Source organism: Sorex araneus, chromosome 5 (genome assembly GCF_027595985.1).
Source record: "Sorex araneus isolate mSorAra2 chromosome 5, mSorAra2.pri, whole genome shotgun sequence".
In the NCBI taxonomy this organism is placed as follows: domain Eukaryota; kingdom Metazoa; phylum Chordata; class Mammalia; order Eulipotyphla; family Soricidae; genus Sorex; species Sorex araneus.
In genome coordinates, this window is record NC_073306.1 from 180,891,734 (window position 1) to 180,910,038 (window position 18,305).

The 18,305-nt window shown below is 42.1% G+C and overlaps 1 protein-coding gene across 1 annotated transcript in view; it reads right to left on the reverse strand.

Annotated features, from left to right (window-relative positions):
• Positions 1-5,756: 5,756 nt before the first annotated feature.
• SCFD2 (sec1 family domain containing 2) overlaps positions 5,757-18,305 on the reverse strand; it is a 147,956-nt gene continuing 135,407 nt past the window's right edge. The window contains exons 5-6 of the mRNA XM_055139993.1: positions 7,708-7,957; positions 5,757-5,848 (exon numbers count right to left, since the gene is read on the reverse strand). Coding sequence (XP_054995968.1) covers positions 5,757-5,848; positions 7,708-7,957 — 342 coding nt within the window. The remainder of the gene's footprint in view (positions 5,849-7,707; positions 7,958-18,305) is intronic.

Sequence of the window (18,305 nt, forward strand, 5' to 3'; positions counted from 1 at the left end):
TCACCCCTCCAGTGGCCAAGCCTCAGGGACCAAGGCTATTAATGCAGCAGTGTCCTGTTGCTGCCATGCTAGGAGGGATGCTCAAGGCCTATCAAATGACTTCTCAAGGGAAATAATTTTTAAATGCTGAAAACTTGCTTTCAATTGGAATAGTGCCCTGAAGAGCAGACATCTGCAGAAGGTGAATTGTAAAATTTGGTGAGTGAGGAGAAGTTGTGAAGCTTTTGCTCTAAGTTCTCTATTTTCCCAGGAAACAATGGGATAAAAGGTGGGAATAGGGGCTGGAGTGATAGCATAGCGGGTAGGGCGTTTGCCTTGCATGCAGCCAACCCAGGTTCGACTCCCAGAATCCCATATGGTCCCCTGAGCACCGCCAGGAGTAATTCCTGAGTGCCGAGCCAGGAGTAACCCCTGTGCATCGCCAGGTGTGACCCAAAAAGAAAAAAAAAAAGGTGGGAATAATGGCCTAGTTACTGGCCTAATGAAACTAGGCCAGTAACTAGTTCAGAGTGGGGCTCAGGAGACAAACTGACTGGACAGACTGGCAGACAACACAGATCCCATCCTGCCCTGGACAGACCACCGAGTAAAAAGCTCAAGTCTGACCGATGATCAGGTCTTGATTTTCTCATGCATAGAGTGAATAGACTGGGTAACTGCTGAGAATCTTTTCACCCATAACCCCTCATATCTCTCATTAGTACTCAGAAAACTTATAGAACCTCCCCAAAAAATTTAACTCCAGCTGTATCACCTTATTTAAAATATTAGCATTCCTGGAGTGTTTAGCTGCCACATCTCTTACTCTATACCACTGGTGTGACAGGAGTAGCACACAACCTTGATGGGATGTAAAGTAAAAGGCAACCAATCTCAATTAAAAAAATATTAGCACACAAAACTCAATCTGTAACAACATGTTAGGAATCTCTTATACAAGGGCTAATGGCTCCAGGGTGAGATACAACAATCTTTACAGACTTTCTTCTAAGGAAACCTTTTTGATCATTTTTAGTGAATTATTCACAACAAGCAACACAAAATAAATTATTTAGGGCCTGCTATTGGGGTAGGCTTGGGTAGTGGTTGGGAAAATTCGAAATAATGGTGGTGAGAAGGTATAATAATGATGGATTGGTGTCTGGAATACTGAATGTAATAAATCATTGTGAACAACTCTATTAAAAGAAAAAAATTGTTAAAGGGTAGCTGTGAAGCTCGAGCAGCCTGGGAGTTCTTCCCTCCCAACAGTGTGCTTTTCTGGCCTAAGGTTTTCCTCTGCTGAAACATCTGTAAGGAGAGTTGCAGCATAAGCACGTTTCTTCTCCGATGTCCACGCTTACTGCTTCCTTTGAACAGAACCCTGGCGCTGTTCACAGCAAATACACACCACGTGAAAAAGGCTAACTCATCAGGTTCCCTGGAAGCCAGAGAGGGTTATGAAACTCTGTCTTTGGAGTTGGGTTTTTTTTTTTTTTTAAAGTAGTTGTTTTCTGAAGGGGAAAAAATGGCCAACTCTGCTAGTAGAGGCCTTTTAGTTTCCTCCTTTCTCCTCTCTTGTCTGAAGCCTGGGTACAGCGGGAGAGGAGGAGGAGTGCCCGCCTCCCCTTAAATCCCTCCAGGAAATCACACCTTCAGGGTGAAGGAAAGGACAGAATACAGCTTCAGCTGCTGTCTCTGCACTTTCTGCTTAGTCAAGAAATCCCTACATGATAAAATAAATTGGAAAAGCTGTCCATGACCTGTGTCTATGTGCAATCCCAAAGTAATGGTCCAATAATTCACCATTCCAAACATGAGCCCAGTTAGACATAAATTCATTTCTATGATACCATTGTGCCTCTGTCATGCACCATAAAATTTTTAGATAATTTGCCATGCCTTACACCACAGGCCTCATCTGAGAGGCTGCAGATGTCTTGAGGCCGCAGATGTCCCAGGTGCTGCCCAGAGACGCAGGCAGGTGCGTGTTTGTCACCTACATGCTAGTCGACCGAAAGCTTACATCTATAAAGGCGATTAGAGGCCGCCCCTAAAGCCTCTGTCCCTCTCGGAGAGCCAAGCAGGCTACTGAGAGTATCCCATCTGCATGACAGAGCCTGGAAAGCTACCTGTGGGGTACTCGATATGCCAAAAACAGTAACAATGATATTCCTCATTCCCCTGATCCTGAAAGAGCCCTCAGTATGCCATTGGGCTATGCTAGCACGCGACAGGGATGAATGGAGACATTACTGGCGCCCGCTCGAACAAATCAATGAACAACAGGATGACAGTGACAGAGACAGTGACAGTCTTACACCAACTAAATAGATCTAGGCCCAGTTGATTATATCTTTAAAGATTCCTGGAGATTTCAGGGGAAATAAACCAGTTGCACAATTTGAACATTTTGTTGCATGAAAGAAATCTGGGAGTATTTCAAGGATTGCAAAATATCTCAAAAATTTATGAACTAGGTGAAAGTTTTGTTTTTCTTAGCTTCCTGATTCCACAGCCATAGGACCAATACACCTGAGACCCAGTGTAGCTCCAGGTGTTTGAAGCTGCTGTTTCACATCAGCAGCCTCGGGTCAGTGTGGCCAGGACTCCCAGGGCCGGCTGCCTCGACCACACAGGCCTCCACAACACCCTCAATGTACTGTGCAAACATTCTTGATGTTTGTGTGTGCCATGTGTGAAACGGATGGACACACAACCCTCTGTAAGGCGCAGATGCTAGCGCAGGAGGAATAGCCATGAGGGAAAATGACCTATTTCACAAACTGACATAGTCCAACAATGACCTCACACACATAACCTTACTTTATTCTTCAAAAAATCATGAGTGTGGGTGTGTTGCAGTAATGCATACTAGAGCACAAATATTAACACTATTGCAAGCCAGCTTATCTATCTCAACAATAATTAAAAAGAGAAAAATTATAAGTGGTCAACATGACACTTGGGTCCATTAGCGAGGTTCAGAAATGAGCAATGATACAACCAGGAGCTCACAGAGCTTGAAAGAGCAGAATCAGGACTTTGGAATTAGGGATGTCTAGAGCTAAGTCTTGTGCTATTTCCGATCTGCTTCCCCATATGAGAACACTACACATTTGCACACAGAGCTTTGAAATTGGTGATTTTATTCTATTGTCTGAAGAAAGCTCAAATGCATTGCCTTTCTCTTCTCTTGCAACCGCCATGCAGCCACTGGCATTTATGGAAACGGATGTCCTCTTTGAGTTTAGCAAGACTGAAAAAGCACATTACTAATGGACATGCTTGTCCTTCTGGTTTTCTATTCCCTACCTCTGACACCCAGAGAGCCAACCCTTCCTTGCTATTTTGTGTGAGTAGAAAAGTCACTGTCCACCAGGTCCCAAATGTGTCTACTGGGAAATGGTGGCATGCAGCCATGGGCCATGTTAAGCTGTATCTTCTATAATCAATCACAGAGAGAGGAGGAGGAAATGAAAAAAATGTCAAGGACAATTGACATATTTATCATGCAAAAAAATACAATTTATTTTATTTTATTTTATTTGGGGGCCACACATCTGGCAATGCTCAGGGGTTACTCCTGGCTCTGCATTTGGGAATTAGACATGGTGGTGCTTGAGGGACCATCTAGGATGCTGGAGATCGAACCTGACATTGGTCACATGCACAGCAGGTGCCCTACTTGCTTTACAATCTCTCTAGCCTGAAATCTACACTTAAAATACAGCTTAAGAACTGTCAGGGGATAGTATTTAATGAAAAAAAAAAAAGATTTTAGGTTTTCTATTTTAGAAAACTAAGTAATATATTCCAATGACTAGATATAATATCTTAATTTCTTTAAAGCAATGCAGAAACAAAGAGGGATGTGTTTGAAATAAGAAGGCCAGGGGGCTACATCCACAAGCAGCTGTTACATACACAGCTATCACATGCATGGAAAATATTACAGTGCACAAAATATTAAAATATTAGCTAAATATTACACCTCTAGCCAGAAATAAAAATGTGACAGCATGGCTGAGCATGCACAGCACAGAGCAGAGGTGGGCTGGGGGGAGGCACTCAGCAGGCTGAGAGCCCCCTGCCAGAGGCCAGGGTCACCCAAGCACCACCCATGAGCACAGAGGTAGGAGCAAGCCCCTGAGCACCACCAGATGTGGCCCCCCCTAAATAAAACAAAACAGCATGATAAGCATATGGGATAAATCCTACCAAAGGCTAGGGCTATATGAATGAGGTTGCGGCAAGGTCACCATCTCATACCCTGGGTTCAAATCTTGGTTCTCAAACTTGACATTTGGGTGAGGATCACATGCTTAAATTTTCCAGACAGGAAAAAATAAAAGTACTGCTTTCTTATGTCAACAGTGCAGCAGTACCTCAATAAAAGTAGAACTCTACTGATGAACTGTTTTCAAGAACACTCGGTCACAAAGTGTGTCCCAGCCATAAAATAAAGTCGGCCACCCAGTCACAGATACAATGCCATTATCAACTGGAATAGCATCAGTGCCACAGCGCGGAAAAGTCCAGTGTCAAATCCAGGCTAACCCCATTCCTGGTAGACTAAGCACACAGGGAAGGCGAGTAAGTTCTTCTGACCTACTCCGGGACAGTCTGTCACCCTGTCCACACAATGAGTCCCACTGCACCAACACTGTCCTGCACTATTCTCTTACTTGGAAGTGTGGGGGGGGAGGTACTCCCAGGCAGTGCTCAGGAGTCCCACTGGCAATTCTCACCCAACTAGGCCTGCAGTTCACTGCTAAGACCTAAGAAGAGAGTCCTGCTCAGCTTTGTCGTGTCAGGGATTCCCCCAGGACACCCCAGTTGTGCTGGGGGCCTCCAGGGTTGCACCCTGTGATGCTGGGGGGACCATGTGGTATAGAGAATTCAACTCAGGTCAGGCTCAAGTGAGGCATGAGCTCTGGTCACTCTCCCAGCCCCAGTCCTACCCAGGGTCGGAGAGTCAACATTCCCCTCATAGCAGCGAGCTAGAAACAGAAGCCTGCTTCTCGGGACACTTGACTTTTCAACATGCAACTTAATGAGGGTTGTGTCTACACTGGCCAAGCAAAAGTCTGCCTTCGAAAAGGCCTCTGTCTTATGTCCACAGGGGTTGATTATTCGCACGCTGGTAAGTTCTCTTAAATAAAATTTACATTAGCACATGACTCCCAAACTGTTGAAACTCTCCCTGCAAAGTTAATATAGGTAGAAATGTGTAGTTAGTGTTATAAAATTAGACATTGCTAAAATGTAAGCATATAATGCAATGTCCACAACTTACCCTTCAACTGCTGAACTTAGAAATTTTTCTAACATCAACATGAAAGTAGAGAATGTGAAATCACATGTAAAGGCAGGGAGAAGCAATTTCCTGGACAATCAAACACAGAGAAACTAATAAAAAATGAAATGCAGAGTCAATGAACACCTCAAGCAAATAATGAACTCTCTTACAGCATGACTTCAGTTCCCCACATAAGACAGGCACACACTGATGTTAGAGCAAAGTGATGCAAATTATCTCAGCTAAAACACACCATCTTTGTGGCCTCTTTCTGGAATTAAGCATTTTCCAAACAATCTCCTGTTCAATTCACCTCACATGCAAGTTACTTTCAATCAAATAGCTGTTCTCAGCACTGTATAAACTCTCTTAAACCTTTCTAAGTCAATATTCATCTGTGACCACACAAACATATGGCGTTATAGCTAATGAAATGGGAATAAATTCCAATGGCTCCTCTTCAATCGAGTTTAAATTAGCAAACAGGCTGTACTCGAAGCAAAGAAGTGTTCCTTTCTGAGGAAACTTCATCTTCTTTCCATCTCATCAGTGCCTCATTTCCCAGAACTAGACATACAAAAGGTTAGCAGTGGACGTCAAGAAAAGCTCATTGACACAGGTTCCACCGGTGATAGCCACACTTGTGTTTTGAGCAACCAGGATGACCCACTACCCGACCTTTCAGGAAGGCAACAGGGTGAAAGGAAATGCTAGTAGATAGTAATCTGCTTCTGTTGAGCCTCCTGAATAGAGAGGTCTACACACCTACACACATGTATATATACACACACGGGGATACTCAGGTATATACATGTACACTCAGGAATCAAGTAAGAAAAGAAACCTACTGAATTTTTCAAGTATTTTAGTTCTAGATGTGAGCATTAACAACTTCTCAAGCTCAAGAAGATCCAGACCCAATCCATAATTATAGAGTAAACTTTATACAGGATATAATAACAGAGAGAGATTCACAAAAAAATCTATCGGAAGAAAGCAATATGAGAGCAACATGCCTCAGAGATGCCTCTGGATCCCCAAGTCACCATCCAGTTAAAAAAAATTTTTAATTAACCTCAGCTGTATAATCCTATTTAAAATTTCAGAATTCCTGGATCACACAGCCTCAAGTCTCATACTCTATGCCAGTGATATACCAAGAGTAGCACACCACATTTAAAAAAAAATCTGTATGCATACATATATTTTAGCTCACAAGGCTCAACCTTTAACAACATGTTAATAATCTCTTATATAAGGGCCTAATGGTTCCAGGGTGAAATACAACAATTTTCACACACTTTCCTCTAAGGAAATCTTTTTGATAATTTTTAATGAATTATTCACAACAAGCAACACAAAACAAATTATTTTGGTCCTGCTTTGAGGATAGGATTTGGGGGTTGGGGTGGAAAAATTAGAAATATGGTGGTGGGAAGGTATAATGGTAGTGGGATTGGTATTTGAATATTGGATGTAATAAATTATTGTGAACAACTTCATAAAAATGAAATTAAATTTTAAAAAGATATTAATATGCCAAAAACAGAAATAACAAGTCTCGCAATGGAGACGTTACTGGTGCCCACTCGAGCAAATGGATGAGCAACGGGATGACAGTGACAGTAATTAATAACAATATTGAATTTAATGCAAAATAACACAAGCAAATATTTCTACGAGTTATGTCGCAATTCTTACTAGTATTGAAAATGGTTAGGTTTCCATAGTTTGTTATGATAGAAGAATATTATTTTGGGTGCCACCAAAGAATTCATTTGAAATCACACATGAAAAGTCACATATGATACTACTCTCGAAATGGCAGTTCCAACCCAATCACATTGTGTAATATATTTGGTAATATAAACACTCCTGAGGTTTGAAATAACCATCTCAAAGCAAACATATCAATAGAAACTTTGATCGAAGTGTGCTACATTTTATTTCTCACCAAAGATATTGTGCCCTGTGTGTATTGTTACTTTAACAAGCTTTTGACTCTAAGAAATACTAATTCTAACAAGCAATTTGAAGGCCATTTTACTATTGCACACTTTTTAAAGAACAGACACTAAAAATCTCTAATCCTAACAACCAGCTAGCATTCTTCAGGCCTCATGAAATTTCAAACAATTCCAGTAAAGAAATCTCTTCCTGAAACACGTTTATTTTTTATTTATTTATTTTTTTTTTGCTTTTTGGGTCACACCCAGCGATGCTCAGGGGTTACTCCTGGCTTTGCACTCAGGAGTTACTCCTGGCGGTGCTTGGGGGACCATATGGGATGCCGGGGATCGAACCCGGGTCGGCCGAGTGCAAGGCAAATGCCCTACCCGCTGTGCTATCGCTCCAGCCCTGAAACACGTTTATTTTTAAAAATGATTTTGATATTGATGATGCTTATATCCTTATTAAACACTTACCTGTAATTTTTTGCAGTAAAGGTGACAGTTCAGACTCCTCACAAAGGACTTGAGCCAAAGCTTTCTTCACTTTTTCTTCTGCTTCATCCAGATCATTATCCACTTCGAACTCTCCAGTGACAGAATAAATATATATGAGGAGGATCAAGAGCTCTTCGGGGCTATAGTCATCACTGGTCCTCTGGCTCAAAGGTTTAATCAAGGGCAACAGCTGATTTAACACAACTCCCATTGTTGACTCCCCAATGGTCTAAAAGAAAAGGAGGTGGATGAAGATAAGTCAGTTTGGGCAAAGACATCATTGAGACACCACAGCCCTCTCCAAAGAGTTGGCAAACAAGTCTGTGATGTTCAATGACTAAACTGGATTTTTCCAATATGGACAGTCCTTCAAAAACTAGAAATTGAGCTTCCATATGACCCCACAATACAACTTCTGGGAATATATCCCGAGGATGCAAAAGAGCACAGTAGAAATGACACCTGTACCTATATGTTCATTGCAGCACTGTTCACAATAGCCAAAATCTGGAAACAACCCGAGTACCCTAAAACAGATGACTGGTTAAAGAAACTTTGGTACGTCTATACAATGGAATACTATGCAGCGGTTAGGAGAGATGAAGTAATGAAATTTGCTTATAAATGGATAGACATGGAGAGTATCATGCTAAGTGAAATGAGTCAGAAAGAGAGGGACAGACATAGAAGGATTGCATTCATTTGTGGGATATAGAATAACATCACATGAGGCTGACACTCAAGGTCAGTAGATACAAGGGCCAGGAGGATTGCCCCATAGCTAGAAGACTGCTTCATGAGCAGAGAGGAGAAGGCAGATGGAATAGAGAAGGGATCACTAAGAAAATGATGGCTGGAGGAATCAGTTGAAATGGGCCGAAAGTAGATGATGGGACCAAATATGATCACCTCTCAGTGTCTGTGATGCAAGCCATAATACCCAAAAGTAGAGAGAGAGTATGGGGAATATTGTCTGCCATGGAGGCAGGGGGAGGGTGGGAAGCGGGGGCATTGGTGGAGGGATGGGCGTTTGATCATTGTGTGACTGTAACCCAAACATGAAAGCTTGTAACTCTCTTACGGTGATTCAATAAAATTAAAAAAACAAACAAACTGGGTTTTCCTTCTTGTCCTGGAGAGAATGCTGCAAGAAATTTGAAATTCGTTTTTATTTTGAAAACCAAAATAGAATACAGATAAAATAGCTAGTCAGATTGTAAACTATTTATATAATCTTACACATTGCTTAAAGAGTATTTGAGTCTTAATAAAACTGTAAGTCCTTCCAGCTGTCAAAATTTGATAATAAATTATTTATAAAGTATGTGATTAAAAATAAGAACATGGAAGTATCTAGATGCAAATGAACATTGTCATTTCCTAAAAGAAATGACCTAGGATTCTGCAGCGTATTCTTTCCAACTCAGGATAGAGTATTTTATGAAAATGAAGTCATTTGTCTCTGGATGCAGTGAATAATATAGGTGTTAAAATGTCACAGGTTTAAGATATCTTTGGGTGAGCTTGAAGGAAATTTATATATAATTTAAAAAATGGTTCTTCTGCCAGTACACTGAAAAAGTTTAGCAGAGAGCTTCAAAAGTCCTTGCATGAATCCTAATAGTGAAATTCTTAGTTAGTTTTTTTTTTTTGCTTTGAGGGACAGCAACATTTAGGTGCTACCTCTCAATCTGTGCTCAGGAATCATTTCTGATAGTGCTTGGTGAGTGGGGTGAGGATATGCAATGCTGGGGATTGAACAACAATTGACTGCATGCAAGACAAGTGTCTTCACCCCAATACTCTCTCACGGGCTCTGTGAAAGTTTTTCTTGATATCACTAGGGTCTCTATGATGCAATGTTTATTTAAGTTAATGTCCCAGTGTGTTCTTCAATAAAATGTTTCTTTGGTAATGGCATTAAAAAAAAGTCCTTTCATGAGATAATAATATTGCATTACCTGAATTAAGTGTATAATTTCTAAGGAACTGAGAGTAGTACACATTTCTAGTATAAATTCTCAGCTTTTTGGTGAGTAAACTGGGTCATTTTTAGTAACAGGATTGAATTTCATCTAAAAATTAAATAATTCTATAAAATGAAACTCAACTATTTGAATTTATATTAAATTTTGATAAAGTGGCCGCAACCTACAACTTTTACATTATTCATTCAGAAGTACTCACTGGGCTTCGAGTATGTGGTAAATGCTGTTTTAGATCTGAGGCTACAACATTAAGGAAACAAATCTCCTTCTCTCATAGAATTTACATTTTAGCAGGGTGGGGAACAGTAAAAAAAAGTTAAATAAATAAAAACATATGTTCAATATTAACCATAAGTGTTTAGGGTTCATCAGTGAATCGCCCCTTTTCTTCCTCTAGAGAAATTTAGCAAGGACCCCTAGTCCCCCTAGTTTTTTTTAACCTTTCCTTTGTGTTTATTACTAGATTCTCCAAGTCACGCTTGGTTATTTATAAGTGACTTTTGGTGACTCTGGACTTTGTATTTGTAGTCACTAGGTTGCTTTCCTATTTCCCTTAAAACTTTTTTTATATTTTATTATAGAGCATTGTTCTTTGCTTAAACACAGAGAGACTGTAAACGCTGTGCTTCTACAGTTTGGGAGTTGATTGACCCTGAAACAGATCTACTCCTGGACATCTGTCATAATTACTTGACTCAGGGTTTAGTTGCCATATTTCTTAACACCCCCAAAAGGGGGATACTGCTGTGGAACTTGGATGGACCAGGGGCGAGCAGCAAAGCTACTCCAGCATCGAAATGGGATAGTCTAGAAAGCATAAAAGCATGGTCTTGATGCAAGTCATATGATTTAAGAGACAGGACCCCATGAGGAAGGGCAAGCTGAACTGGTTCGAGGACTTAATCTGGGATTTACAGTAAAAGCCTTGCTTGCACTCAGAGCCCAGAGAAGTAAGTTTTGGGATCTATATCTCTTACTGTGTTTATCCAAATAAGTGCAAATATGAATGAGAAGTAAACTTAATTGTTTAATACGTACTAGGAGCAAGGGAAAGAGAAAAGCAATACCTATGCCCCTGAGTGACAGAATGTCTCCTTGAGTTAACACCCCCAAGAGAAACATCTCATTGGAAACGCTTTACCTGCGTAAGTGTTCAATCAAACCTATACCTCAAGCCCCCTCAGTTGTCCGATAAGTATGCTAACAGGTCTGCATTAAACGGGCCATTTTTACCATCTGTCCATGAGTCCCCATCTCTTTGTTCCTCTGCTGGGGAGGCCTAGGGAGGCGGCTCTTGGCCACTGAACACACCACACACTTGAACTCACAAACATGTTATGTGTTAGATCAGTGTTTCTTAACCAGAAGCCATATGGGATCCCAGGATGTTCCAAGGAGTCTACAGGTAAAAAGATCACATAAATGTGTTTGTGTGTGTGTGTCCATTCCTAAAAAGCATGTGGGGGGGCAGCAATGGTGTAACACTAGGGCACTGTAGGTCAGATGGCCAGTGGAAGGAAACAAGGTCAGCAGGGGCCGCCGTGGGAAAGGCTGTGAAGCACTGTGTGGTAAGCATTGTGGGGACACACTAATGGTATCTAGATGCCTTAAATATGGGGTGTGGATTTACATGTATGGGCATGTACTATGTCATAGAGGGAAAGCCATGCTAATAAACTCTTTTTCTGAGTGACGCAGACAGTAAGCAATATGATTCTCTACTAGGATAAATATCCAAACAAGTAATTTTGGTTAAGCCATCTCCATATCTGGAAAATTCTGTATTTATTCTCTCAAGGTCAAGTTTCCCAATTACATTATTTAGCATGCTGAAAGTGGACTAGTGACCGAACATGATGGCCACTCAATACCCCTACTGCAGACCACAACACCCAAAAGGAGAGAGAGAGAGAACAAATTGGAATGCCCTGCCACAGAGGTGGGCTGGGGTTGGGGGGATGGGACTGGGGGGTGGGAGGGATACTGGGTTCATTGGTGGTGGAGAATGGACACTGGTGGAGGGATGGGCTCCGAACACTGCATGAGGGAAAAACAAGCATGAAATGTATGAATCTGTAACTGTACCCTCTCTGTGACTCATTAAATAAAAATAACAATAATAAAAAAAGAAGTAAAAATACATTGTTTAGCACACACACGCGTGCGCACACACACATACATACACACATACACAACCCCAGCTCTTACCATTTATTAACCCTAAGAACCTTAAATGTTTAAAATGTATCACCCAAAATAAAATAAGAAGTCTTTGAAATAAGGTGAAAACTGCAATAAAGAAGAATGGAGAGTTTACTGTCACCTGATGACAAGTAATTATTTAACAAGTACAAATACACACACCATTCAAAAGACATGGCTGAAAGGCTTGAGGGCATCCTAGGACAGTCCTACAGCCCTGCAAGTCTCTTGAGCGGAAGCTCTGAGGATTCCTTCTTTGCCTTTCAAGTTGTTTAAAACAATTTAAAAGAAAGCTGGCTGATTATGAAAGAGGAAACAGGGCTCCAAGCTTTATTTTTACCTTTTACACTATCTATCCCCAACTCTGTGAGTCAAAGCAAGCAGAGAGTCTTGCATTCCATTTCATTCCTAAAAAGCATGTGTGTCATGTAGATACTCTATAGGAGCCCTGTGAGTTTCTCCCCACACAAAGAGATTATTTTCTATGATAGTTATAAGCAGAGAAACAGGACAGGATAATCATAATCATTTGAAAATATTCATTCACTAACATCTGGTCATGAAAACATTATTCTCAAGAAACATCCTAAAATTGGTTTCTAAAGAGAAAAAAAAAAAACCTTTGCTAATGACCTTCTAGCCGAATTCTAGTCAAATTCTAGTTGGCTAAGTAACACTTGTGCACACCAATTTATAAAATTACATTTTAGTTTGCCTAATGCATTCCAAGAAGTTAATAATTGAGTTGAGAACAAAGCTAAGAATATTGACCTATCTTTAAGAGGCAGAAGATATTGTGGAAATAAAGGGACTGCAATCCAAATAGCCCAAATCTAATCCTGACTCTATGTCTTGCTAGGATTTCTTCATCTCTAAAATGACACAATCTGATCCAGGGGGGGCTAAGTCTTTATGCCAGCATCTCCATTTTTACTCTTTACTCTTCCACTTTTTTTCCTTGGGGTTTTTGGTCACACCTGGAGATGCTCAGGGATTACTCTTGGCTCTGCACTAAGGAATTGCTCCTGGTGGGGGGGACCATATGGGATGCCAGGATTGGCCATGTGTCAGCCACATGCAAGGCAAGCTCCTTACCCGCTGTATTATTGCTCCAGGCCTCCACTTTACTTTTTAAATATTTTTATCTTTATTTTAAAAACTGAATTACAGTGAGATACACAAAGTTGTTCATCATTGGGTTTCAAAGTTCCAACACTTGTCCCTTCACCAGTAATTTTCCACCACCAATGTTCCCAGTTTCCCTCCCACCACTCTCCCCCCCCCCCCCCCCCGCCACACACACTCTATCCTCCGGCCTGCCTCTCTGTCTCTCTCTGTCTCTGTCTCTGTCTCTCTTTCCTCGTGGGCATTACTGTTTTCAATACAGGTACTAAGAGGTGATCCGGTTTGTTCATTTACCTACTTCTAGGATGCAATTCTTATCCAGAGTGATCATTTCCAACTATTTTTGTCATAGTGGTCCCTTCTCTATCCCAACTGCCTTCCAGCATTTGAGGCAGGCTTCCAACCATGGACAAGTTCTCCTGACCCTTGTTTCTACTTGGGTATTAGTCTCATACTACGTGTTTTAACATTTCACAAATGAGTGCAGTCATCGTATGTGTGTCCCTCTCCTTCTGACTCATTCCATACAGCATTATACTCTCCGTGTCCATCCAGGAGCCGGATCTCATTTTCTGATAGCAGCACTCTCCAAATCAAAGAAGGCAGAACTCATTAGGGACACGACTACTTGTAGCAATGGGGCAAAGAAATGTAAGAGGGATATGGAAGGTCTTGTCATGCCAGAAAGTAAAGAAGTTCTTTAAAAACAAAATTAGAAAAAAATTGAAATGGAAGAACGGGGGCATGTGAAAAGAGCACAAGAGACAATGAAGATACCTCCAGGGGCCAAAGTTGGGCCAATCTGAGCAACAAATTTAGTCATGGGCCAGGGGATAAGGCACTTCCCTTGTGAGCAACTGACCCCAACCTAATCCCCAGCACTGCATATGGCCCCCCAAGTGCCCCATGACTGATCCCTGTTTCATAAACAAAGCTAGGAGTCATCCATGAGCACTGCCAGGAGTGGCCCCTAAATAACAACAACAAAACAACATATACGTATAAGTCAGACCATCAGTCCATACTGATGTACATATATGGTTGCATTATTAAATAAATAAATATAGAAGAGACTGCTCTCTTAGAGGAGAATTTAGGATTATAACTGCTCCTCCAAGGGGTGAGACCTCACAGCTTGATCATAGGCTAAACACAGACTTGCTTCTTAGAGACCAAGTGTGGGAAGGGGAGAGAGCAGGCTGGAGATCGGAGTGAACACGGCCAGTGGTGAGCTGCATTAACGCCATGTGCCCTAATGTAATGTGGTGATACTAGCCCCACACTCCTGTGGTATTCTTGCCCTTACCCCATAATCCCATAATCAAAACATCAGATAATCCTATCAGAGGCACATTCTACAAAAATCTCACCAGTACTCCTCAAAACCACCAATATCGAAAAACACATGAAAGAGTGAAAAAACTATCACACACTGATGAGATGAACATAACAAGGAAATAAAATGTGGGACCTGGAATGAGATACCGGAACCAAGAAAGAACATGAGTCAAGAACTAGGGAAATGGGATTAAATTCTGGTGTTTGTAATTATGTGCAGGAGAAGCCATTGTTAACAATATTATAAACCACAAAATCTCAATCAATAAAAATATTTTTTTTAAGTCTGGGGTTTGTAATTAATAATAATGCATCATGGTTGGTTTCTTCATTTAGCCAAGTGTGCCACAAAAATGCAAGATTTTAACAATAAAAAGAAGGACATATGGAAACTCTGTACTATCTTGGCAACTTCTCTGTGAAATGGTTCATCAACAACACATTTATTGGGAAGGGGAGAGAAGGGGAGGGAAGAGAAGAAAAAAAGAAGGGAAGGTGTAGGAGTAAAGAGAAGGAATAATAGGAAGGGATAAATCCAGACACATTTTTGACTGTTTGGTCAGACTGGTTATTTCGAAAGGCCAATTTTAGTTCTGCACGAGGAAGAATTCCTCACAACCAGAGCCACGGACCAAGGTGAAGAACTGTCTCAGGAAGCACCAAATATCCCCCTGATGAAGGCAGGTCATCATCTGACGAGAATGGAGAATTCCTTCCTACCTCAGCCAGGTGAATTAGACCTTCTTGTGCTTCCCATAAAATCATGTCTCTGGATTTATGCACATTCATTTTTTTTCCCTCTTCTCTGCTCTTTGAACAAAATCTTAAGAGGTAGAAGGGAAGAGAATAGTGATTCCCTATACTGAAACCTTTGAATAGGCGAAAGGGGGCCAGAACAATAATACAGCGGGGAGGGTGCTTATTGTGCTCGGTGACCAACCTGGCTTGATCCCCGGCATCCCAGAAGGTCACTCAAGCACCGTCAAGAGTAATTCCTGAGTGCAGAGGCAGGAGCAACCTCTGAGCATCACCCCAAAATAAAAAAGTAAACAAAAAGGTGAAAGAAAGTCTCTGAGGACAATTAACAATGAGGACACGAGAGTAAGACTATACACCTGAGTTTGAATCTTGGCTGCAACACTAACTAGCTGCATGACACTGGGCAAGTTTTAACTTCGCCAAGTCTTAGTTTTCTCATCTGAAAAATAGAAAATAGTACCGCAGAGTCCCAGATATTAAGCAATCCGAATCACAGATGCCCGCACATGTTATATAGAGACAAAGGCTTCACAGACTATGGTTTATTTTATTTATTATTATCATTATTATTATTATTTTGTCTTTATTATTATTATTATTTTATATTTATTATTATTTTGTCAATGGCCCACACCCAGAGACTTAAAACCAAGCTCCTGGAAGAGATCAATGCAGAGTCTCTTGCCCGCACGAGACTCTCGGAGAGGGTGGGCTCCAGCTTCCCTCCCCACACCGAGCAGTGCTCCCATGGCTGAAGACTTCCGGAGCCTAGCCACAGCCATGCTCAAGGCCTCTCTCCACACGTTCGGATGAGCCTCACGCATGAAGGTACCGGCAGAGGAACCCAGGTGTGTGGGACCCGGGGCTGAGACCTCCAAGCCTGCTCGGATCAGGCCTCTTCCGCCCAGATTTCCCATTTCCCAGTAGCCAGGCGGTCACACCCAGGGACTGCCCCGGCACCATGTAATCCTGTCAATGGCCAGCATCCAGAGACTTAAAACCAAGCTCCCGCAAGTGACATCTTATAGCCTACTTCTCTGGAAGAACCTGGCAAGTTTCCTCCCCACATGGGAGAGCCTCACAAACTCCCCATGGTGTATTCATATGCCAAAAACAGTAACAATGCTGGGTCTCATTCCCCTGACCCTGAAAGAGCTCCAATGCTGCATCGTTGGGAAGGACAAGTAAAGAGAGACTTCTAAAATCTCAGGGCTAGGATGAATGGAGACGTTACTGAGACCGCTCGAGAAATTCGACGACAATCAATGGGATGATGATGATGATGATGATGATGATGATGATGATGATGATGATGATGATGATGATGATGATTTGTTTTTTAGGGTCACACCCAGCAATTGCTCAGTGGTTACTCCTGGTTCTGCACTCAGGAATTACTTCTGGTAGTGCTTGGGGGAACCATATGGGATGCCAGGGATCAAACCCAGGTCAGCAGCTGCATACAAGGCAACCACTCCTACCCACTATACTATTGCTCCACCGTCGCCCCCCCCACTGTGGTTTAAAGTAGAATAATCCCACGGTAAAGGCCAATCTTTGTAAGGTTTAAAACATAAAAGGACAACCTGTTGTGTGAGGGCCAATCTCGGGAAAAGTCCCAATGACTCACATTTGAAGATGTTCAGTAGTTGTTTTTTGCTTCCTAAGGTTACTCCAAATATTATTGAAAGAAGGAAACCACATAGCACAATGCCCAGGCACAATTTCATGAACGAATGATTACTGCTCTGACCCCCAATATCTACTACCCCCAGACTCCTTTCTGACCTAGCAGAGGTGATTAAGATGACTGGTAGGGGAATTAAATACCCACGAGGAAGAGGAAGCTCGGAGTCTCACAGGAGGGGCAGCAGGCTGCAAACACTGCAAGTGAAACCACAACTTGGAACTCAACTGCGAAAGTTAGTGAAAGGTTAAAGGCAATATAAACATTATTAAATCCTGCCATTTAAACAACACACACAGCGCAAACCACAACCACCACTACCCCCCACTAAAAAAAAAAAAAGACTTCTTTATAAAGTTCCAGGGATTCGATTTCTCATCCGTTTCATATAAATGAGCCCTACTGGTAGGAGGGGGCGGGCTGGGGCTGTGTCCAGAGGGATAACACTGTTCTGTTTTGTTTTGTTTTCAAAGTCCTACACTCCGGGACTCCTGCTCTTTCTGAATGGACCCACAGTCACTGACACAAAAGACCTCTGTCAAGTGCGTGGTGTCTTTCGAAAAGTCAAGTTTTGGCTGAAAAGTCATGGGCAGTCTCCACGCTGCCTCCCCTGCTCGTGGCCAGGAGGAACACCCAGGCCACACTTTGCAGGGCTGGCTGGCAGGCTGGTGCCCCGTCCCCACCCCTCACAGGGTCCCTGCAGACACACAGCAGAACTGGAGTCACCGTGGGCTGCCACTCGAGAACCCAAGTGGCCATTTCTCCAAGCCGTTTCTGCACACCTCCAACACTCTACACCCCCAAGCCTCACTTTTCATCCTTACACTACATTTTCACTTGTCACCAGGGGGCCAGAGAGGGACTAGGGGGTTAGAGCACTTTCCTTGTAAGAAGAACCCAAGTATTATCCCAGCCCCACACATCAGCCCCCAAACACCTTCAGATGTCACCCCCCCACACACAAGCACTGCTGTAAGCACCACTGACCAGTCCTTGAGTCCTTGAGTCCTGTTGGCCAAGTACCCCTGGAAGGGGCCTCCAGGCCTCCTGAGAACTGTTTAGGAGCCTCCTCCATCCCTCCTGAACAGCCCCCCCCCCTAAAAAATAAAAAAAAGACTTGACCTTTGGAGAATGGCTGATATCATAAAGGCTGAAGTGTGGCAGGGTGTAGGGAGAAAGAAACCCTCACCACGGATGGGAATGTAAACTAGTTCAACCTGCACAGAAAATAGGACAGAGATTTCTCAAAAAAATAAAAATAGAACTACCATGTGATCCAGCAACTCTACTTCTTATTTGTCCCAAGAATGCAAAACCACTAATTTGAAAGGATAAATATAAACATATGCTCATTACAGTGCTATTTATGATAGCCAGGAACTGGAAACAATCCAAGGACCCCATGGTTGATGAGCAGATAAAGAAGTTGTAGTACAATGCCCAAAACAGAGACAAAGAGGGAGGGTAGAGGCATATAT